The sequence below is a fragment of the Coffea eugenioides genome, chromosome 3 (assembly GCF_003713205.1).
Source record: "Coffea eugenioides isolate CCC68of chromosome 3, Ceug_1.0, whole genome shotgun sequence".
NCBI lineage: Eukaryota > Viridiplantae > Streptophyta > Magnoliopsida > Gentianales > Rubiaceae > Coffea > Coffea eugenioides.
In genome coordinates this window covers 11,120,005-11,145,453 of record NC_040037.1, presented here as the reverse complement: position 1 = coordinate 11,145,453, position 25,449 = coordinate 11,120,005, and the positions used below count along the sequence as shown (strand labels likewise).

The window sequence follows — 25,449 nt, the reverse complement described above, 5'->3', positions numbered from 1 at the left end:
TTTCCATCCCACTTTTGCTAAGTAGTGATGCTTGAATCCCCTAGTCCATACAAAAGAGGAGATAAGACTTCCCACATTTTTTAGAATAGCTTTGGGTGGTATAAAAGTGCTAGACCAATGTGTTTGCACTCCATATAAAATGGACTCGACAAGCTGCAATCTTCCTCCATAGCTCAATTTCTGGATGGCCCAACCTTGAATCTTGCACTGCAACATATCGAGGATGGGCTGACAGTCCTTGATGCTAAGTCTTGAAGCAATGCGAGGCAGCTCAAGGAACTTAACAGGCAGGTTGCACAGAGGCATGCCCACAACGTTACAAAGATCAGTGCCAACTTCCTCAGTTACAACAGCCACAAAATACCTGACATCTGATGAAACTCATCCAATGCTTGTCTTGCGACCTGAAACGATCTGTTAGTTGTAGCAGAAACAAGAAATAGGTCATCAGCAAAGGCAGCATGGATAAATTCAGCTCCCTGTACTTTGGGTGAAAATCAAACCCCATGCATTTAATATTATCAATAAATAACATTGAGAAAAACTCTATAGCTATAAGAAAAAGATCAGGGGAGATTTGATCCCCTTACCGAATGCCCCTCACTTCTAAAATATCCCACCAACGCTCCATTGAGGTTGATGGTGAAATGTGCAACAGATACACAATTTCTAACCCCAAGAGATAAATTTTTCTGGAAAGTGCATAGTATCCACTTTAAGAAATAAGAAATCCCAATTGATTGTGTAGTCATGGTTCACCATATCGGTCGATACCGATACGTATCGGCCAAGTCATAACTGGAACGGAGGGCACCGATACGATATTGATCCACGAATCGCAGATATTACTATATCCGTGACAACTCGCTCTGACTCGGCTAATATTGGCCGATTCGAATCCGTGATACATGATATCGGCCGATATATCTGAGTCAATTCGGAGTCGACTCAGATATTATTTTAAGTTGTGTCTTTTTTGGTATTTTCTAATTTTAGTAATTTTTTCAAAATTTTATCAAACTTTCATGTACTATAATGTGTGTATCACCCAATATTCAACCGATATACCGCGACAGATGTGAAACAACCGAGACCGCGACCTGCGATGGCGAACAATGTGTCATATGCCTTTATCAGGTCTATTTTCAACACTGCACAAGCTAATCCAACTTTCTTGCAGTACCCTCTCACCAATTCATACATTACTAGTGTATTATCTGCTATACTTCTTCCTATTATAAAGCACTCTGATGTTCACCAATGATTCGAGGATTTAAACTTTCAACCTATTAGTTAGCAATGCTAAATCGCATTTACATAGCAAACAACAGAAGGCTATAGGCTTGAAATCCCTCATTTGTGTTGTATTCTGCATCTTTGGGACCAGTGTAATTATAGTACTATTTAAAGGATAATGCATATACTTCTTGTCAAAACAAGATTGAACATCTCGAATTACTTCATCACCAATGACATGCCAATTCTTCTTTGAAAAATTTGTGCACTAAAGCCATTTGGGCTTGGAGCTTTACCATCCTTCATAGTAAACATAGCATGTTTAATCTCTTCAGCTGACACACTAGCTTGGAGAAAGTCTAATTGATCACTAGTGATGGCTTTAGCATTTATCTGTTGCAGCTTGCCCTTCAAATCAGGGCACTAGGAGTTAGATTTACTGAACTCCTAGTGAGCGACCTCACACTATTATCATGCATTTTAATATGGACGATACCCTTACCAACAATATCACAAACGACATTTTTACTCATCAAAACAATTCCATCATTACAAAATTTATAAGTGAAAAATAAATCCCTATTGGGACACATATGATAAAGAGCACTTTGAATCTAAAATTCATTCATTTTTAGACCTTGTTCTATCATCAGTGAAGGAAATATTTCCTTCATTCTCATCAACTATAACACAAGATTCGACAGTTTCAGTATTTTTCTTACCAAGTTCCCTCTTTTACTTTAATCTTTTCAATTTAAAGCAATTTACCTTAATGTGCCCCATTTTGTGACAATAATTGCATTCCAAATTTCTATGTCAGAATTTAGATAGACTATTGTCAAATTTTCTTTTATTGGTTCTATCCCTAACAACCAAGTCTTCCTTCTAACTTCCATTAATTTCTCCAATATATCCCTATCAATCTGCTCCTTAGATTTTAATGCAGATTTAATTTTCCAATACGAAATTATTTTTTTCATAAATTATAGTATGGTGAAAATATTTAAAAGATTGGGGAAGGAAATACAAAAGTAACAGGGCCTGATCCTCATGGTCAATTTTCAAATCTATATTATCCAAATCTAGAATAATGGAAATAAATTTATCAAAATGTGAGAGTATATATGTACTTTCAGTTATGTGAAGCATAACAGACTTTGCTTTAAATAAAACCGACTGTCAATTGTCTTATTCATGTACAAGGCTTTAAACTTGTCCCACATGTCCTTTGCCGAAGTTTCAGTGGCTACCTCCCTCAAAATCTCGTTAGAGAGATTTAAGATAATACTGGACCTTACTTTCTTATCTATTTCGGCAAAATTTGCATTTGTCACACTTTTTGACTTTTCTTAATTCCTTGTGTTGCTAAATCAATTTCGACTCTCCATCTTGAGCTACCACATCCCGAAATTTACATTCCTATCGAATTGCTTGACAACAATCTTTGTTATTATAATATTGCCACAGAATTCAAAACCTTTGAAGAAGTTTTGATATCAGCTTGTTAGGTCTAACCCCAGAAAATCGACGAAAGAATTTTTGGCAATCCCAAAACAAATAATAAAGCAAAAAAATAAAACAGAAGCACAAAAATTTACGTGATTCGAGAGCAAAATTTCACCCATGATAGAACTACTTTTGACAGCAATTTTTCCTCAGAATGTATTATACAAATTTGTAATTTACTATGCCAAAAATTATCTTAAAAGTTAGGAGGACTATTGTCATCCAATTGACGTTTGACTAACTGCCTGCCTTCCAGTCACAAACTGACAACAGATACTAATCACAAACTTGATTACAAATCACAAACTTGACATCAGACCAATGTTTTCAAACCCGGACTGGACCAGCCAGTTCGACCGCGAATCGGCTAGGCGCCCGGTCCAGTCCATAGCTTATGTTGACTTTGATAAAAAACCGGTCAAACTCGTAAAAAACCGTTCAAACCTTCAAAATCGGATCGGACCATGAACCGCGGTTTTCCAATTTTTGAGTCAAAATTGACAAAATTTTCAATTTTGACCAGACCCTAATCTTCACTTCACCTCAGTCTTCCTCTTCGCCGCAGTTCGCACTTCGCTTCGGTCGTCCTGGGTTCCTCTCTAGCTCTCTCTGCAATTGCCGAAAATTGCCTTGCCTGCCGTTTCTATTTCCTTCTCCAAACTCCAATTTGATCCATAGCAATCAGCAAAAAGAAAGCACCGAGGTCCGAAGCTTGAAGTTTTTCCACCTGCTGCTGCGATTCCAAGCCAAAAAAACTCTGGAATTCAAGCTTATACCAGGTTCGTTTATCTTTTTTCCCTTTTTTTTTCCTTTCGTTGTTGATTACTGGGTTTTGGTTACGATCCCTCCCATCCTCTCGGCCCTCTGTATATATACTGCTGTAATTTTGCAGCCTAATCCTCGGATCACTGTGCCTAATCCCCTTTTCTCTGCATCCGCAGCGCTGCTTTTCTGTTCATTTGTTTCTTGAAGCGACGTCCCGACAATCCCATCTCGTTCACACCATCTTCATCAGCTTTTCTCGAAACCAACTCTGTCTCAGGTATTTTACTTCATACGCCTACTGCGCTTCTATGTTCTTCTTTCAATATGAATGGTTTACGGTACTGATATTCGGAAATGAAATGTGCATGCGAAACATGATTCTACTAATAGTCTTAAGCATCATTTATTTGGGAACTGAAACTGTCACCAACGAAGGCCAGAAAGCCAGACCAGAATCACACGAAATACATACTTGTTGATGCTTAACAAAGTTAACCCTGACCCCTGGAAGCTTCGAAAACCCAAGCCAGATTGTGTCATTAGGCGTACCAAAAATTTTGAATATCTGCAAAACAAAACGACAATGATCTTTAAGGCCACAGAGAAGAAAATTAGCTTGAAATCCATACAAAAATCTACAGTAACATGACAGATGAAAGTTGTCAAAATGTTAACCTTGTCAAGTTAATCAACTTCTGTTTTCCCATTGAATAGTGGTTGCTTCGCTGAGCCAAATAAAAGATTTTAATTATCTCAACTAAAAAAGACAATAATGCATAAAACTACTCTCACCTGTACCACAAAGTAACCACCAAGTTAGTATATGGTTTCAAAGGGCTTCCATATTGACTAATCCAAAGTCACGGATCTTTAACTCACCACAATTATTTAAAAGTATATTTGATGTCTTTAAATCTCTGTGCAAAATCCAGTTATCGTGAAGATACTTAACACCCTCAAGAAATGCACAAGGCTTAGGGAAATAACTTCACTCGTGCTAAACGGTTGTTTCATTGTCTCCATTAACCCCTTTAGATCTTTTGGTGACAGTTTCAGTTCCCAAATACAAATAGTCTTAAGCATCATGCATCACTAGGTGTATATTTTAGTTTTGGCAATTATTACAAGACTAGGATTATCTTTTGCTAAGGTGTATACCAGGTTCGTGTGTATTAATTATTTGTTTAAGACTAATTATTTTTAAATATCTCATTTTAGGATGGACGCTGGTAGCGGTAGTAACTCACAATGTTCACCGGGGGGACATTCAATAGTGAGGAATCTGCAAGTCAACCCCAAGGTCATAGGCAGAAGATGGATATAGCATGGGGATATGTTTCTGAGGGCAGAAATGCACAAGGAAGAAAAACCATGACATGCACTTATTGTTTTAAAGTATTTCATAGGGGTGGCATCCACCGAATGAAGCAATACTTAGCAGGAGTAACGGGCAGTATTACTTCATGTGCACATGTTGATCCAGCAGTGAGGCTTGCAATATTAACATCTTTGCAAGAGAATGATAAAAAATCTAAAGAAAAAAGAGGAGATTTTGGGGTCGAAAATCCTTTTGGTCAACCAGTGCACGAATTTGTTGGTAAGAGGTTCCACCTCCTCGAGTAAGGGATATTTCAATGAATGAGGCTGGTACATCATTAGGTAAAGGAAAGAGAAAAACCACTGCTCCTACAGGTATTCGTGCTTTCTTTAAGGGTGGACGTGATAGTTCTCAACCTACTATCAAAGCTTGTTTGCAAAGTAAGGATAAATGGCAAAATATTGATATGGCCATTGCTCTTTGGTTCTATGATGCATGTATTCCCATTAATGCTGTTAATTCTCCATTTTTTCAAAAAGCTATCGATCAAATAGCATCAATGGGTCATGGTTATAAAGCTCCATCTTATCATTCTTTGCGAGTCACTTTGTTGCGAGATGCTAAGAAAGATGTGCAGTTCGTTGTTGATTCATTTCGAAATACTTGGGCTGAAACTGGATGCACTATAATGGGTGATGGATGGAAAGATAGTAGACAAAGACCATTGATTAATTTTCTGGTTTATTGTCCTAAGGGTATATCTTTTATTAAGTCTATAGATGCATCGGACATTGTGACAAATGCAGAAAATTTGTGCAATCTGTTTGTTGAAATTGTTGAAATGGTTGGTTCCAAAAATGTGGTGCATTTAGTCACTGATAATGCTAGCAATTATAAGGCTGCTGGAACTTTATTAAATGAAAGATATCCAACTATTTGCTGGTCTCCATGTGCTGCCCATTGTATCAATTTGATTTTGAAGGATATTGGTGAAATGGGTACTGTTAAATCTCTAGTGTCTCTTGCTTCTACAGTAACTGTTTTTGTGTATAATCATAAATATGTTCTGAATTGGTTGAGAAAAACTGATGGGTGGAAGGAGATTATTCGTCCGGGGGAAACACGATTTGCCACCACTTTTATTGCACTAAAGAGCTTACATGATCACAAAGACAGCTTACAAGCTTTAGTCACTAGTGGAGATTACAAAAAGTTCTTGAAAATGAACAAAGGAAAAGAGGTCAAACAAATTGTTTTGGATGATAGATTTTGGAATAATTGTTTGATTACAGTGAGAATAATGGGTCCTATTATTCGGTTGTTGAGAGTTTGTGACACTGATGAAAGGCCTTCTTTGGGGTATGTGTATGAAGGTATGTTTAGAGCAATTACTGGAATCAAGAAGTTGTTCAGGAATAGTGAAAGGCTATATAAGCCTTACATTGATATCATCAATGACCGATGGGATAGGATGTTGAGGAAAAATTTGCATACTACGGCATATTTTTTAAATCCCGCTTTTCAATATGACACTGCCACATTCTCTACACATCCAGAAATTACAAATGGTTTGTTGGATTACATAGAATCAAAGGTGGATTGGTGCAGTGAGGAAAATTTAACAAAAGAAATTGGAATGTATCGAGAGCGGGAAGGAAGTTTTGGCAGAAAACTTGCTATTCTTACTAGCAAGAAAGATAGACCAGGTAATTTATATTTTTCTAGCATTTAAATCTTTCTAATATATATATCTAATTTATAAATATTTTGTTTATATTTAAATTTTGAATATGACAGAGAATTGGTGGAAACTCTTTGGTTGTGATGCTCCCAACTTACAAAAACTTGCAATTTGGGTTTTGAGTCAAACAGCTTCTTCCTCAGGATGTGAGCGTAATTGGAGTGTTTTTGAACGTATTCATACTAAGAAAAGAAATAGGTTGGAGCATCAAAGGCTCAATGATCTTGTATATGTGCATTACAATTTGCGTTTGCAGTATAGGTATATGTAAATGGTTTATTTTTATAAATGACATTTCATTCTTTTTAAGAAAATATTTTAGTACTAACTAAGTGTATATGTTGTATATATACACATATATATATGTTGTAGGCATAATCAGCAAAAGAGATCGTATGACCCCGTTGATTATGAGTCAATTGATAAAATAGAATTTTGGGTGGTTGAAGAAGAACAAGAAGGGGAGCTTGATTATGAGGAGTTAGAGGAAGAGCTTGAAGAACCTCCAATTCATGGTCAGTGTTCAAATTCTGAACAACTTGAAGGTTAGTTTAACATAAATCATAAGTTTGATGCAAAAATAAAGCTAGTATGATATGATATTCAATTGTTGAATATATATATATATAATTAAATATGCTGATTTTTTAGATGATGAAGATGAAGCAGAAGATGTTGATTTAGAAACATTTCAGCGTCGAAACTTTTTTAATGATGAAGATGATGATTGGCATTAAATATTCAAATGGTAATTGGTATAGAATTATTTGTACTATTTTATTTTTATTTTTAAGATTTGTATCAGTTGGTGTAATGAAACTAATATGATTTTATACTTTTATCACTTGTCAGTGATTCATATAATGGTCTTGGATGATGATGATGACTTGTCAAGATGGTTTTTTTTGAAGCTTTGTTGTCCCAGAATTATGAAGAAGATTATAGAAGCTTCAGAAATTGGACTCGTTTGGACCCTTTGATTGTTTTCTAGACCTGTATTGTTTTTTGTTAATTTTAATATTTAGACAATTGGACATGTAAGTTGTAAGTTTCATAACTATGTTAATTGTGTGTGTTAATTGTTGGATATTGCTCTTATATTTATTGTGGTTCAGCATTTATATCTTATTCTATGTATAGGTGTGTGTGTCTATATATATATATATATATATATATATATATATATATATTTATTTATTTATTTATTGAACTCCGATTGAATCGGTCTGACCGATTGAATCTCGACCCTTTCACCTCACCGATTCGATTGACGGTCCGAATTTGAAAACATTGCATCAGACACTTTTTTCTTTTATAAGAGAACGTGAGGAGCTAACCATATCGAAATCAAAATAACACAATACTAAATCAATTTCATTGGGTGAAGCAACCTCTTCAGTACTGTTCTTTCTCGGATTCAAGATTTTAAAAGTCAAGATATCCTCGAATTCTTGGATAAGATCAACAGTATTGGTCATCACCCTTCCACGTATGCTTTCTCATCCATGTTTCTAGCAACCTCATTTTCGTTCCTCTGTGATGACAAGCTGTTCTAGAAATAATAATCATTTGACCACATGATTAAAAATCACTAACGTGTCGCCATATAAAGTAATATCTGACAGGCTGCAACTTATCGTTTATTTTATAATTAATTTATTTTACTATCTGACCCAATGTAGATTAATTGTTAGATTCTATTCACTTTTAAAAATTTACATTTTTTACAGAAAGGAGAACAAAAATACCATAATAAGTGTCAATTTAACGATCATAAAAAAAGAGTTCAAGTAACAGGTATTTAAGAATACTTCCTTCTTGATAATTTGGCCGATGACAGCATTTAAAAGAAAGGGCTGGGGTCTTCTTCTGCTGGCTGGGGGCCGCTGCACAAGATATAGGCATTAGAGTAGGACTTTGATAGAGATTTGATAGGGGGAGGACTTTTCTCTTTTAGCTTAGTTTTTTTTTTTTTTACTTTTCCCTTGGATCTCTTTTTGGTTTTTTTCCTTCCTACGCATGTCAGAGGACTGGAGCCTAGCTTTTGACTTTTCCTTGTTAGTTTTATAATAGCTTTTCTCTTCGTATGTTGGACACAAGCGAAACGCCGAAACCCAATTGATAACGTCCTGTATCTTGCTTTCCTTCTTGATTGGAACGAATGGAACTCTCAAGAATCAGCGACAATGGCCGCAATTACTTCTGCAATTATGTGTGGGTTTTTTGCATTAAAGATGAACTAATTTCCTTACTCTAGTCAAGGAGCAACGGAGGTTTTGGTTCGCCTAAAAATTATGAAATCGATTTAATTTTATCTTTTTTTGTTATTTATTGATATTCGCATATTTCTTGATTGCAGTATTTATGATTATTTAATTAATTGATTTTCTTGGATCCAGATAATTAGTTAATTTGGTAATCTAATATCAATTAGAACATTAAATCTGTAATTATTTAATTGACTTGAAATAGTGACAACTGGCATAATTGGATTTGTATCAGGAGAATACGCGGGTAAATTTAAAATAACCCTGATAGTGCGTTATTTGGTTAGAATAGAGCTCCTCTAATACGTAAGGCAATTGGGGAATTAAATCTTATGGGCGTACCTAGGATTATTTCTCAATTAGAACAGTGATTAACGGGCGTACCTTAGTCACCGACACAGTAAGGAGGAGTTAACTGTCATCGCTTGTTTGGCAGTTATAACCTATTTATTAATAAATAATTAGAATTGCATGTGCATCAATGATCAATTAAGTGAACCATTGCTGAAGTTATTTCTTGGCTAGACCTTTAATTATTATTACCTTGATTTTAGTGAATTGTCATTTAATTTTTAGTTGGCTATTTTATTTTTAGTTGAATTGTTTTAAGTGTCATCCTCTATACAAAAACACCCTGTGTTACTTTGGATTTTTAAAGAGACAAATACACTCAATCCTTGAGGATACGACCCTACTTGTCCTGTTTACAAATTAATAATTATTTGTGTAAGAGTCATCCCATTCGGGTATATCGGATCAAGCAAACTCTTCGGGAATAGGATAAATTAAGTAACCTATAGCACATCTAAAGTCCCTGCTCCAGTACTTAAAATCGGGTTTTGACTATTTTAATTGACAATTAAGTTTATTTTTATTATTGTATAGGTTTCGACAACCTGTCAATCTCTCACCAACTTACCTTTGTTTGACAAGTACCATTTATTTCCTATCCATTCTAATTTTGTGATTTGGTTTGACCGACGAGTGCTCAAAGGATACTCGTTAAAAGGAGTTCAAATGTTAGTTTTTTGAAAAAATGTAAGTTTATTTGCAAAAGCGTCACAATTCGAGATGTGCAATATATGTGAGTATGTGTATTTACATAGCAACTTAGGCGCGCCCATTAGTAAAACTTTTCGTAATTGAGCCTGTATTTAGGTCTTGTTTAATAATTTAATTCAGCACTTAAATTTAATAAATTTAAAGAATTATCCCCACATAACGAGAGCAAAATGTAGTTTATTTGCAAAAGCGTCACAATTCGAGATGTCCAGTATATGTGAGTATGTGTATTTACATAGTAACTTAGGCGTGCCCATTAGGAAAACTTTTTGGAATTAAGCATGTACTTATGCTTTATTTAATAACTCAATTCAACATTTAAATTTAATGGATTTAAAGAATTATCCCCACATAACGAGAGCAAAATTTCACCCATGATAAAACTACTTTCGACAGGATTTTTGGTCAGAATGTATTATAGAAATTTGCAGTTTACCATCGAGAGCAAAATTTCACCCATGATAGAACTACTTTTGAAAGCAATTTTTTCTCAGAATGTATTACACAAATTTGTAATCTACTCTGCCAAAAATTATCTTAAAAGTTAGGAGGAACATTGTCATCCAATTGACGTTGACTAACTGCCTGCCTTCCAGTCACAAACTGACAACAGATACTAAACTTGATTACAAATCACAAAATTGACAACAGATACTTGTTTTTTTTTATTAGAGAACGTGAGGAACGTGAGGAGCTAACCACATCGAAATCAAAATAACACAATACTAAATCAATTTCATTGGGCGAAGCAACCTCTTAACTACTGTTCTTTCTGGGAATCAAGATTTTAAAAGTCAAGATATCCTCGAATTCTTGGATAAGATCAACAGTATTGGTCATCACCCTTCCGTGTATGCTTTCTCATCCATGTTTCTAGTAACCTCATTTTCGCTCCTCTGTGATGACAAGCTGTTCTGGAAATGATAATCATTTGACCACATGATTAAAAATCACTAATGCATTGCCATATAAAGTAATCTCTCACCATCTTACCTTCGTTTGATAATTACATTTTATTTCCTAACCATTCTAATTTGTAATTCGATTTGACTAATGAGTATTCAATGGACACTCGTTAAAAAAAATTCATATTAGTTTTTTGAAAAAATATAGTTTATTTGTAAAAGTGTAGCAATTCGAGATGTGTAATATAAGTGAGTATGCGTATATAGCAATTTAGGTGTGGCCATTAGCAATACTTTTCCAAATTAAGCCTTTACTTAGTAACTGGCATTTCCAGCTAGCCAAAATATTGCGTGCCATTAAAAAATTCTTCATAGGGCGGTGTGTCTTTTCACACTGACCTTATCAAAGACGCGTCCCATGCTGGTCGGCCGTGACTTTGGTGATTAGGTCCGACAAGTAATGAATTTACTTATGGGGTACGTCACCACATTTTTAGGCCTATAAATACGAGGACTCTGGTTCGTTATTTTGATATGCTAAACTCAGCAAACAAGTTTTCGACAGTCACAACCAGTTACAAGTATCCATTTTCGTTCATATTAATTAGCTAGCTAGTTCTCCAAGGGAAAAAATGGCTGAAGCCAAATCTGCTACTGTCACTGATCAGGTGAATAGTGATTCTATTGCCTAGCCAGAGCTAGATTTCCTTCTTTTTCAAGTTTGTGTGTGGTTTTGAGAATCAACTCATAAACAACTTGTATTTCGAAAAGTATGAGGAGTTGCAAATTAAAGTAATAGCAACGTTCTTGAATTGTCTTAAGCAATATTTTACATTTCTAGTTGTCTCCATACATATGGGTAGGCGGTCTCTTGAATTGTTTGATTAAGCTTCTTCTGAGTGATGTAGTTACTTACTGACTGATCGGATTTAGTCTTCTAATTGTTTGTTTATTTGAAAGGATTCTAATTGATTTTGGGAACTCAATTGTTTTGCGATTTTCTCACTGGTTAAAATGTTTGGGATTTACAGATCGACATCAACTCAATACAACCAGTGGCGCCGGCTGACCCTCACGTGGTCGGGATCGGACAATTTGTAGTGGAAAAATTTCACCACGGCAAGCTGCTTTTCATCGCCGTGATTGGCGGATTCACTTGGAATTGTGAAGGAGGCAAGTACTACGCACTTATCATTCAAAATCAGGATTATGAGGGCGCCACATTTATCCATAAAGCACTCGTTGTTGAGGCCAAAGGTGAAACGAAACTCCTCTGGCACAGGAATTAATCAAGCACTACTATTGATCAGCTGAGGATAAACGACTTTCTTTGGGTACTTAAATTATCTAGTGTCTATGGTGTGGGTTTTCAGTTTATGCATGGATGATGTACTGCTGCCATGCAGACATCTTTCCACTGTTGTACTAGTATGTTAAATAAGGTGCACTTATACCAACAAAATGCACCATTCCGTCTATTTTTTTAATTTGTATCCTTGTAATAACATGCAAAAGATGCACTTTTACGAACAAAAATGTACCATTAAATGAATAAAAACAATCGTCTGTTTTTGAGTTTTATCTGTATATTTTGTTTCTATGTTACTTCCAAGCAAGTTCCGATCCCTGAATTTGTATGTCAACTACGTACTATGGTCTTGTTAGATATTTGGGTTGTCCTCCTAATCTGCTTTTAATATGATAGAATCTATTTGTGGTAGATTTTTTGTGGGGTTCCTCGGAGGAGCAAAGGAACACGCCAGTTTCTAACTCGGAATGGTCCTAGCTAGTTCATTGATCCAGCTCCCAGAGTAGAGCTGTCTGGTCCTGCCATCACCAAACTAAGAACATGTTTCCTTGAAACGCCCATAGAGAATGCTTTCTAGGATCAACCAAAAATGATAATAATAACAGTAAATGTACCTCCATTTAGCCATAAAACACGAGGCTTGTTAGAAGGATTTTCGGACTCCGCAAAATAGTAGAAGAGAGCTTTACCAGTCTTCGGATCAACAGTAACATACCCTGAATATTGATCAAACTTTAACCCTTTTGGTTGCCCCGGCAACGCTACTACTTTGTCAGCCGCCTTCCAAACCCTCTTGAGGACCAATATAAACTGGCGTGTTCTCATTTACGTAATTGTCTACTTGATGGGTGTCGAAACCACCAAAAATAAAATTCGTACTCCAAAAAGATATACTTTTGAGTACAATGGTGAGTGGAGTCAAAAAATAATAATGTAAAATTAAATAAAAATAATTCAATAAAAGATAAATCTCTGGTCAAAAATCTAATCACCACTTTAGTTCAATTAACTAATCATTGATGCATGGATAAAATCATTTATTTATAAATAAATTAGTTATGGTTGTCAACAAATTTTAAGAACCTGCCTACCTCTCCTTGCTACCCTTGATAACCACAGCAAATTTTGTGATTATTACTCTTGCCAATTAAACAACCCTAGACAAACTTTTAGGATTTAACATATTGACAACATTAATTATTACAAAAGCTACCCATTTGATAACATTAATTATTACAAAAGTTGCCGGTTCTAACCAATAAACACATAAGTTCCGTTTATTTAGATTCGATTATATATTTTCGTGACCTATATTTGAAAATTTTTACTACAATCAAATTATATCACTTGCCATAAATACTAAAACCATCAAATAATTATAGATTTGATGATTTAGATGCAATATAGTGTTTCAATAATTAAATAATGGCCAATTATTTAATCATATAAAATAATCATATTAGGAACTTGAGAAGTTCGGTAAAATTTTCATTCCCTCAAAGGTTCAAGCCAAATAAATTTGATAGGGATTTTGAGAAGTTTGCTAAAATTTTTAAGCAATTGCGTATTAATATCCTTTTTGCCGATGTTATTTTCAGATTCCTTCGTATGAAAAATTTCTCAAGGAGATTATGATTCAAAAGAGAAAATTGGAGGATTGTGAAGCAATAGCATTAACGGAGAAGTGCAGTGCCATCATACAAAATAAGCTACCACCAAAATTGAAGGATCCAGGGAATTTCTTTATATCATGCATGTGAGGACCAGAAAAAATTTTATTTTTTTTAAGTTTTCTCCTATTTTTGAAAAAAAATTAATTTATATTTCCTTTTATTTTACTTTACTTGCTTATTTGCTAGTCTTAATTTGATAGTGATTTTAAAGGTTAAGTTAAGATTATTCTTTTGTTCCCTTTTTATAATCTTGATGCATGTTAAGTTTCATAAAGTATTATGGTAGTTTAACCGACTAGTGAGATGTACGCATTATATTTGATGGACGAGAATGGATGTGATGCTAGAGGAATTATGTGATTAGAAGTGTTAAAAATGTATTGGAAGAACACAAGATATATTGGTTATTAGAGAAATACAAGAGAGACAAAAGGATAGACATGAAACCAAGCCTCGACAAGTGTCGTGCATCCATGAAGTCTTGACCAAGACATGGACCAAGAGAAGTCTTATGTTTATCTTCCAAAATTGACTCAAAAACCTTTACTTTCTTCTTCATTGTGGCCGAACTTAAGGGAGAGAGAGAAGAGAGAAAACTTTCAAAATCCTCTTGATTTCCTTGCTTAATTTGTGAAAAAATCCATGATCAACCCTAATTTACTCCATAAAACCTTGAGTTAATCTTGGAATGAAACTTTTGGTGGAATCATTTGAGGAAGAAAGTTCTTATCTTACCATTTATCTTGGGATTTTGAGGTATTTTACTGAGAACCTCTCTTTTTCCTTCTTATTTTGCCATTTAAGCAACATATAACTTGATTAGGATGGATTTCATAGAAGAATTCATGGTTTTGCTTAGTAGGTTGCAATTTTCAGCTTTGGAATATATTGTTCAGCCTTGTTATGAATGGTTTAGCTTTGATATGAGGTTGGATATGAAATTTTAGCTTTGAAATGAGGTTATCTAGCTTCTATATTCGAATTTCCAGCTTTAGTGTTAATTTCCAGCTTTGATTTTGTATTTTCCAGCCTTGAGTTGAGAGTTTCCAACTTTGATGTGGACTTATGAGTTTGGATATGAAGATATCTAACTTGAACATGCACTTCTAGCTTTGTTATATGATTTTTCTAGCTTTAGTGGTCAATTTCCAGCTTTGAGATGAAAAATTTCAGCTTTGGTGTAAGTGATTTGGAGCTTGATATATATGTTCAAAGTTGATAGTTTAGTGGCCTAAAGTATGCACTATTTGTCCCCTATAATATGTGGCCTTGATTGAGGTTCATTTACCATGAAACTAGGATTTGAATGGATGGTTAACTTGAAGAAATTTGGGGACATATTGCTGGATTTTCTTCTTGTTGGTCATTTTGGGGACCTAAATTTGGGGACATAAATTTAGGGCATTTTTGTTTTCCTCTTGCATATGATTTTACTCAAAACACTTGCTACAATCTATTTCTTTGCATGTACGTTAGTTTTGAGCCAAGACAAGAGGTTTAAATGAAAGGAAATGAGTTTTATCAAATCATTTTCTAGTTGGACAATTTCCAACTTGGCACCTTCAAAGTCTTGACATAATTTCCTCAAACTTTTGACTATAATCGATGTTTGTGTGCTCCAAATGACTCTTGAAACATGGATTTAGTATGCACACAAGGTTTTCCCCTTAATTTGAACAAGAAAATGTTATATTTTTTATTAGTTATATGGGGATAAAACTTGTGAACTAGTGTATTTTCTAAATGAAGTTTTGAACCCTCAATTTCTTCATTGTATTTTGACTTTGTTTACTAGTCTTTTAATATAGTGTATGACTACAGGACTCGAGATATTTCAAGAGGACAAACCGGGGCTGAAGTGAAAGAGTACGATTGATTGGTGAGTGTTCTTCGCATGTTGTGCTTTAAATGACTATGTAGAATGTTTGTTTGAATGTCAAATACTTTCTAATGATTGTTAAATGGATTTTCAATGGGTGAGTGTGTACTTTATCACACTTGACCCAAAGTGAAAGTGGATTTTCAATGATTGAATGTTATTTGTGCATGAATGTAAGCCTTTGATTGAATTGGGCCCTTGCCCTTCATTGCCAGTCGACTCGAGCCAGAAGCAGACTCGGTCGGGTGGCTGGTGACCCTAGGACAGTGTTTGGTATACTCAAGTATGATCACGAAGTTGGATGGAGTACTAGCCAGTGTATGCAATGCAATGATTGAAACGAATGACTGAATGAAATGAACACTGAAGGAGTTTTCACTTTCAAATATTTTTAAATATTGGAGGGATAAGGGAAATGGATGACGAATGAATGACTGAATGAATGGCTCAAGTGAGTAGTATCCTTTCAATGATTGTTTCTTGAATGACTATTTATTATTGTGCAAAGTGTATAATTGTCAATTGTAGCATTTCTGTGCTTTATCTACCTAACTGCTTGTTTGGGAATCTCACTAGGCTTTTTGGTCATTCAATTAGTTTGTTTTCCTTATAGGAGTGGAGGCCGGAGCAAGTAAGCGTAAACTAGTGTATATAATCTTCATTTACTAGTGTGTATAATTTTCATGTACTAGTGTGTAGATGAAATGTATTTGGGATATTTAGTAATGTAATCCTATATTTCACTTTTAGATTGTAAATTAAGTGAGAATTATTAGTTGAATTGGGAACTTTTATGTTAATCTAGAGACGTGAAAGACTATTTCAAGAATATTAGTGAGTGAGTCCTGACGAGAGTGGGATAGGTGGTCCGTCCAACTCTTGGATTCATCCTAGAGAAAGGTGGAGTCGTCACAATGCACTATTGATAACATTGATTTTTTAAAAGTATTATGTAACCTTGGTGCTAGTGTATCAGTAATTCCTTTAAGAGTGGTTAGACAATTAGATTTAGATGAGTTTAAAAGTACTAATATTACTTTGCAGTTAACTGATAGGTCTATTAAATATCTATTGAAAGTGTTGGAGAATGTATTAATTAAAGTATAAAATGTTATCGTCTTTATGAATTTTGAGGTATTAGATATGAAAAAAAAAATGTCTATATCAATTATTCTTGGCAGACCATTTTTAGCAGTTGCAGGTACTATTAATGATGTTAAAAATGACAAATTTAAGTTTCAAATATGTAAAGAAGAGGTAAAATTTAATTTGAATGAAATAAAAAAATACCATTTTTTTACTGATCATACTTGTTTTATTGGCACAATTGATAAGTTAGTCAAAGAGTTAAGTCGAGTGAATTGTGACTTCGACCCTTTTGAGATTTGTTTGATGAGTTTAAAATTGCAAGAGAGAGACTGTGAAGAAATTAAAGAATTGGCTAAATATTTAGATTTTCAAATAGCTTATAAACGGGATAATGTTTATGAAAATCTTGATCAAAGAAAAGAGCCCCCCACTATCCTCGGAGATTGAAGTTCCAAAATTAGAACTCAAGTCGCACCCAAATCATTTATGGTATGAGTTTTTTGGAGAAAATAGCACTCTACCGATAATTATTAGTGCTCACTTAGATGAAGAACAATGTGCAAAATTGTTAAGGATTCTAAGAAAACACAAGAAGTCAGTTGGACAGACAATTTCGGATATCAAAGATACAAGTCATTATATATGCATGCACCGCATATTATTAGAAAAAAATCACACACTAGTGGTAGAAATGCAAAGAAGGCTCAATCCAAATATGAAAGAGATGTAAGAAATAAAATTCCCAAATGGCTTGATTCAGGTATAATCTTTTTTTTTTCTCTAATAGTATTTGGATAAGTTCAAATCATATTGTCCCTAAAAAGGATGGAAAAACTGTAGTCATGGGTAAAAATGATAAAATGATTCCATATCAATTCATGAATTGGTGGAGAGTGTGTATAGATTATAGAAAATTAAATGTAGTTACTAGAAAAAAATCACTTTTCCTTACCCTTTTCTGACCAATTATTTGAGAGAATAGCCGGTTATGAATTTTACTGTTTTTCTAATGTTTTTTCGGATTATAACCAATTAGCTATAATTTTGGAGGATCAAGAGAATACCACATTTACTTACCCTTATGGTACCTTTGCCTTAAGAAAGATGCCATTTGATCTATGTAAAATCCCTGCTATGTTTCAACGTTACATGGTGGCCATAGTTTCTAATTACATTAAGAAAATTATGGAGATATTTATGGATGATTTTTTGGTATTTGGTTCATCTTTTGGTCATTATATTCATAATTTAGATTTGATTTTACAAAGATGTGAGGAGACAAATCTTGTGCTAAATTAGGAGAAATGCTATTTTATGGTTCGAGAAAAAATTGTCAGAATCAGATAAAGATAATAATGACGAAACTGTAACCAAACCCGTGATAGTAGATCCCTACAAAACATATAAACTACCAAATCTGCAAACTTTTATTACAATAAGAGCGCCTTTAGAAACCTTCATAACGTTATTTTTAGCTGTGTATGTGCACCCAAGAACCTCCAGAGTGTCCAAAGAAATGAGATTCTTTTTCAAATCAAGAACATGTCTAATATTAGTAAGCGTTCTCAAAATACCATCATGTATTTTAATTCAAACTGTACCCTTACCAACAACATCACAAACGGCATTATTGCCCATGAAAACAATTCCACCATTACAAGATTCATAAGTGAAAAATAAATCCCCATTGGGACATATGTGATAAGAGCACCCCGAATCTAAAATTTATTCATTTTTAAACCTTGTCCTATCATCAGTCACAAAATATTTATTTTATTCTCATCAACTGCAGCACAAGTTTCGACAGTTTAGGTACTTTTTTTCACTAGGTTTCCCCTTTTACTTTAATCTTTTCAATTTAAAGTAATTTGCATTAATGTGTCTCATTTTGTGATAATAATTGCACTCTAAATTTTTGTGTCTGGGTTTAGATCTAAATTTAGATCTACTACTGTCAAATGTTTTTTATTGGTTCTGCCCCTAACAACCAGACTTTCCCCCTGATTCCCAAATTTCTTCAGTAATACCCCTGTCTATCTGCTCCTTTGATTTTAATGCAAATTTAATTTCACGATACGAAATTATTTCTTTTCCATAAATCATAGTATTGTAAAAATATTTAAAAGTGGGAAAGGAAATACAAAAGTAGCAGGGCCTGATTTTCAACATCAATTTCAAATCTATATTCTCCAAATTCATAATAATTGAATCAAATTTATCAAGATATGAGAGTATAGATGTACTTTCAGTCATGCGAAACATATACAAACTTTATTTTAAATAAAACCGATTCTTAACTGTTTTCTTCATGTACAAAGCCTTAAACTTGTCCCACGTGTCCTTTATCGAAATTTCTGTGGTTATCTCCCGCAAAACCTCATCAAAGAGATTTAAGATAATACTGGATCTTGTCTTCTTATCTATTTTAGCAAAATTTGTATCTGTCACACTCTTTGACTTTTTATCAATTTCTTGTATTTCTAAATCAACTCCGCCTTGAACCAAAATGCTCTCTATCTTGAGCTGCCGTATCCCAAAATTGACATTCCTGTCAAATTTTTTGACAATAATCTTTGTTATTATCATTGTTGCCACAAAATTTAAACCTTCCGAAGAAGTTCTGATATTAGTTTGTTAGGTCTGGATCCAGAAAATTGACGATAGGATTTTTGGCAATCCTAAAAGATAAATAACAAAGAAAAATAAATAAAACAGGAATACAGAAAATTTATATGATTCGGTCAAATAGACCTACGTTCACGGGTGGAGCAAGAGCAAAATTTTACTATGAATAACAGAATACAAAAATGTTTTAGACAAGCATTTTTAAATCCAAAACACCTAATACTTGAAACACAAAAGAACCCAAAAATATTTTATTAAACAAAAAGATTTAAATGATTCAAAGGCCCAAAATAACCCACTAAAACTCTCTTAATTTGATTCATCTAATTCCATCACAGGTTCATTATATTTATAGGCAGCTAAAGGAAAGACTCCCTTATACAAAAGACAGGTGGAACAAAGTCACTTTAACATTTTTTTTTTTATCAAAAATGCAGAATTGGCAACAACAATAATTACAGTCACGCTTTGAACTTTCTTACTGTACATTTTTCTACAATGCATGTTTGACGGTTGACATTTTTTTCCAGCAAAATAGCATTTTATCGATCTGAGCAAAACCGTACAGAATGTACTTATTCCCTCAAAGATATCAAACGTGTAAAACCTTATCACTGCGTCATGTGAAACATATTTGACCCGTAAAACATAATAAACGATGTCCCAAAAGAATTATCCCCACATAACGAGAGCAAAATTTCACCCATTATAAAACTACTTTCGACGGGGATTTTTGGTCAGAATGTATCATAGAAATTTATAATTTACAATACCAGGTCAATTTTATCTTAAAAGTTAGGAGGACTATTGTCATCCAATTGACGTTGACTAACTGCCTGTCACAAACTTCAACAGTCACAAACTGACAACGATACTAAATCACAAACTTGACAACAGATACTTGTTTTTTTTTATTAGAGAACGTGAGGAACGTGAGGAGCTAACCACGTCGAAATCAAAATAACACAATACTAAATCAATTTCATTGGGTGAAGCAACCTCTTAACTACTGTTCTTTCTGGGAATCAAGATTTTAAAAGTCAAGATATCCTCGAATTCTTGGATAAGATCAACAGTATTGGTAATCACCCTTCCGTGTATGCTTTCTCATCTATGTTTCTAGTAACCTCATTTTCGTTCCTCTGTGATGACAACTGTTCTGGAAATAATAATCATTTGACCACATGATTAAAAATCACTAATGCATTGCCATATAAAGTAATCTCTCACCATCTTACCTTCATTTGATAATTACATTTTATTTCCTAACCATTCTAATTTGTAATTCAATTTGACTAATGAGTATTCAATGGACACTCGTTAAAAGAAATTCGTATTAGTTTTTTGAAAAAAATATAGTTTATTTGTAAAAGTATAGCAATTCGAGATGTGTAATATAAGTGTGTATGCGTATTTATATAGCAATTTAGGTGTGGTCATTAGCAAAATTTTTCCTAATTAAGCCTTTACTTAGTAACTGGCATTTCTAGCCAAATATAGATTGCGTGCCATTAAAAAATTCTTCAAAGGGCGGTGTGTCTTTTCACACTGACCTTATCAAAGACGCGTCCCATGCTGGTCGGCCGTGACTTTGGTGATTAGGTCCGACAAGTAATGAATTTACTTATGGGGTACGTCACCACATTTTTAGGCCTATAAATACGAGGACTCTGGTTCGTTATTTTGATATGCTAAACTCAGCAAACAAGTTTTCGACAGTCACAACCAGTTACAAGTATCCATTTTCGTTCATATTAATTAGCTAGCTAGTTCTCCAAGGGAAAAAATGGCTGAAGCCAAATCTGCTACTGTCACTGATCAGGTGAATAGTGATTCTATTGCCTAGCCAGAGCTAGATTTCCTTCTTTTTCAAGTTTGTGTGTGGTTTTGAGAATCAACTCATAAACAACTTGTATTTCGAAAAGTATGAGGAGTTGCAAATTAAAGTAATAGCAACGTTCTTGAATTGTCTTAAGCAATATTTTACATTTCTAGTTGTCTCCATACATATGGGTAGGCGGTCTCTTGAATTGTTTGATTAAGCTTCTTCTGAGTGATGTAGTTACTTACTGACTGATCGGATTTAGTCTTCTAATTGTTTGTTTATTTGAAAGGATTCTAATTGATTTTGGGAACTCAATTGTTTTGCGATTTTCTCACTGGTTAAAATGTTTGGGATTTACAGATCGACATCAACTCAATACAACCAGTGGCGCCGGCTGACCCTCACGTGGTCGGGATCGGACAATTTGTAGTGGAAAAATTTCACCACGGCAAGCTGCTTTTCATCGCCGTGATTGGCGGATTCACTTGGAATTGTGAAGGAGGCAAGTACTACGCACTTATCATTCAAAATCAGGATTATGAGGGCGCCACATTTATCCATAAAGCACTCGTTGTTGAGGCCAAAGGTGAAACGAAACTCCTCTGGCACAGGAATTAATCAAGCACTACTATTGATCAGCTGAGGATAAACGACTTTCTTTGGGTACTTAAATTATCTAGTGTCTATGGTGTGGGTTTTCAGTTTATGCATGGATGATGTACTGCTGCCATGCAGACATCTTTCCACTGTTGTACTAGTATGTTAAATAAGGTGCACTTATACCAACAAAATGCACCATTCCGTCTATTTTTTTAATTTGTATCCTTGTAATAACATGCAAAAGATGCACTTTTACGAACAAAAATGTACCATTAAATGAATAAAAACAATCGTCTGTTTTTGAGTTTTATCTGTATATTTTGTTTCTATGTTACTTCCAAGCAAGTTCCGATCCCTGAATTTGTATGTCAACTACGTACTATGGTCTTGTTAGATATTTGGGTTGTCCTCCTAAATCTGCTTTTAATATGATAGAATCTATTTGTGGTAGATTTTTTGTGGGGTTCCTCGGAGGAGCAAAGGAACACGCCAGTTTCTAACTCGGAATGGTCCTAGCTAGTTCATTGATCCAGCTCCCAGAGTAGAGCTGTCTGGTCCTGCCATCACCAAACTAAGAACATGTTTCCTTGAAACGCCCATAGAGAATGCTTTCTAGGATCAACCAAAAATGATAATAATAACAGTAAATGTACCTCCATTTAGCCATAAAACACGAGGCTTGTTAGAAGGATTTTCGGACTCCGCAAAATAGTAGAAGAGAGCTTTACCAGTCTTCGGATCAACAGTAACATACCCTGAATATTGATCAAACTTTAACCCTTTTGGTTGCCCCGGCAACGCTACTACTTTGTCAGCCGCCTTCCAAACCCTCTTGAGGACCAATATACACTGGCGTGTTCTCATTTACGTAATTGTCTACTTGATGGGTGTCGAAACCACCAAAAATAAAATTCGTACTCCAAAAAGATATACTTTTGAGTACAATGGTGAGTGGAGTCAAAAAATAATAATGTAAAATTAAATGAAAATAATTCAATAAAAGATAAATCTCTAGTCAAAGGTCTGATGTAAGGAATAAAATCACTTATTTATAAATAAACTGGTTATGATGGTTATAAATTCTGACAACCTACCAGCTAACTCTCTTTACTGCCCTCAATAACCACAACAATCTCAGTGATTATTTCTTCTGCCAATTTAAAAACTCTAAACAAGCTCTTAACATTTAATCTATTGACAACATTAACTATTAGAAAAGCTACCAGTTATAATTAACAAACACATAAGTTTGGTTTATTCATACTAGATTGTATATTTTTGCGACATATATTCAAAAATTTCTACTACAATCAAATTATATCGCTTGCCTCAAATACTAAAATCATCAAACAATTACTGATTTAACGATTTAGATGGCAGGAGAGTATTTCGACAATTAAATAGTGGCCAATTATTTGATCATATAAAATAATCATATTAGGAACGAATAGAGAATATATAAATGCTTATAAATAAATAAAACAATAAAAATAAATCAGATATCACAATATTGGATGAAACAAAGTTTCAATTATTCTTCAACTAGAAAAAAAAAATTCAGCCACTTCTTATGGTACATTTGCAGCCAAAGAAAACTAGGTTTTATTGGAGAAAAAATACGGAAAAAAAAAGGAAAAGCAAAGAGAGAAACGGCAGGAAAGCAAAAGAGAGGAGGTCCCTTGCTTCTGGTTCCTTCCCGTCCAAAAAAAAAACTATCGTTCTCAAAAGTCATAACTACTAATCTAAATAGCACCTACCGTTCTCAAAAGTCATAACTACGTTTCCTGGCACTGAAGGAAAATGATTACTCCTGTTAAAGATGTGGCCGCATGTCCCAAACTAAGGGGTTCACTTTCAATCCCTCCAAATTTGGACTTCACAGCAGAATAAAATGTGGCCGCATCTTGTAAAGTCTAGCCTTTGAAAATTCAGCTTTTAATACATTTTTTACTCCCTTCTCATCATAAGTTTCTAACAACAACACCAAAAATGATATATGAATAGAATCTAACGATTAACACCATATCTTAGCAAAATAAAAGGAGAAATGTTCAAAAATTAAGCACAAGATTAACCATCTAACACTAATCCTGTTGACCTATAGAAATTTTTTGAGAGTCTCTTGACCTTTTCCCTGGTAACATTTTACAAATATAAGCAGGCTTACGAGGGTTAGAGATAAGATGAGTGTGCCATTCATCCTTGACATATATGTCTATAACCTGTGAACTTGGTTGTTTCACCAAAAAAACTGATCACCTCTATTTATATTGAGATTTCGAAACAAATTGTTTGCCATTTTCATATTTTATAATTCACCCTCCTGCCATTTAATAAATGGCTTTCGCTTTCAAATTAATCAAAATGAATTTATCTACACGCCTTGCATTTTGAACTCGATTTGGCATTTTGAGAAACAGACAATCTTGACATGTTCACATAGACATGAAACAAACTCGATTCAAACAAGGGTTGCTGGATTACTAAGGATCCATAGGCAAATCCATAGCGATCTGTGCATGGATTCTCAATAACCAGCTCCAGATGTCAAAATGGTCTTCACATTGAACTTCTTCTGGTCGTTATGGTTTTGAGCTTCACCCAATGACCGGCCCACGGAAATTAATAAAAGACTTTAATTTATTATAAGAATTTCTATATTTCTTTATTTTTCTCAATATCCCAAACAAGATCTAATAATAACATTAATTATTAGTGGAACAAACGAGGGGTTAGGTCTGAGGGTCAATTGGGCATGAGAGAGGGGGTTGGTTGTTCTTTGAAAAGATATTTATCATCTGATTGATGAGTCATAATAAGACAATTTGCGGTTAATATACTTACTAAGTAGGAATCTACTAATCTAGGAATAAAAATTTGAGTTATCAAGGTGAGTTTATGGGCCAATAAATAAAAGATTTTTATCTTTGAAACCAATTGCATTGGGGTGGGGCAGGGCAGTGCAAGAGATATCATACAAAAGAGATTGAATCCTCCAAAAATGCTATGAAGTGCTCCGAAATGGTCGAAGTAGTTGAATAGGAGGATCGCTATGACTATAGCCTTTGGTAAATTTACCAAAGACGAAAATGATTTATTTGATATTATGGATGATTGGTTACGTAGAGACCGTTTCATTCTTCATCTGGAATTGGTGCCTTCGCGATTTTTTTCAACTCTAAGAAGTCTAACCCTATCATATTTGGCCTAAAATTTTAAGAAACTATAAATAGGAGTTATTTATATTATTTTTAGGGGAAGAAACACATTAGACTAGCATCAGTTCATCACATAAAACTCTTTCTTGGGAGATCAAGAATGGGTTCAAGGCACGGGATCAAAGAGAAATCGAGACAGAGATTGGAGCAAGGAAAATTGAGAAATTTTCTTACTTTTATCTTCATACTTGTATTTAGTCTTTGAGTTCTTGATTTTTATAATGAATATGATGAACTAATTTGTCTCTAGGGTTGGATTTTATTAAAAAGTATTGATTATTTATGTTAGTTAAATTCTTTACGTTTGCCTTAATTCATCTAAATAGCACCTACATTTCCTGCCACTAAAGGAAAATGATTGCTTTTGCTAATGTAACTCTAACAAATACTAAAACTAATAAATATGACAAAAAAATATAGTTCGTAAAATA

General features: G+C 34.2%; 2 protein-coding genes across 2 annotated transcripts; both read left to right on the top strand.

Annotated features, from left to right (window-relative positions):
- Nucleotides 1–11,342: 11,342 nt before the first annotated feature.
- On the top strand, nucleotides 11,343–12,387 carry LOC113765381. Its single transcript, XM_027309537.1, has 2 exons — nucleotides 11,343–11,468; nucleotides 11,832–12,387. The coding sequence occupies exons 1-2, from the start codon at nucleotides 11,433–11,435 to the stop codon at nucleotides 12,087–12,089; spliced, it is 294 nt and encodes a 97-aa protein (XP_027165338.1). The 5' UTR covers nucleotides 11,343–11,432; the 3' UTR covers nucleotides 12,090–12,387.
- An 8,685-nt stretch (nucleotides 12,388–21,072) lies between these two features.
- LOC113765379 lies at nucleotides 21,073–22,116 on the top strand. The gene is made up of 2 exons (XM_027309534.1): nucleotides 21,073–21,197; nucleotides 21,561–22,116. Exons 1-2 carry the CDS (start codon nucleotides 21,162–21,164, stop codon nucleotides 21,816–21,818), a joined length of 294 nt encoding a protein of 97 aa, XP_027165335.1. The 5' UTR covers nucleotides 21,073–21,161; the 3' UTR covers nucleotides 21,819–22,116.
- The last annotated feature ends 3,333 nt before the right edge of the window (nucleotides 22,117–25,449 follow it).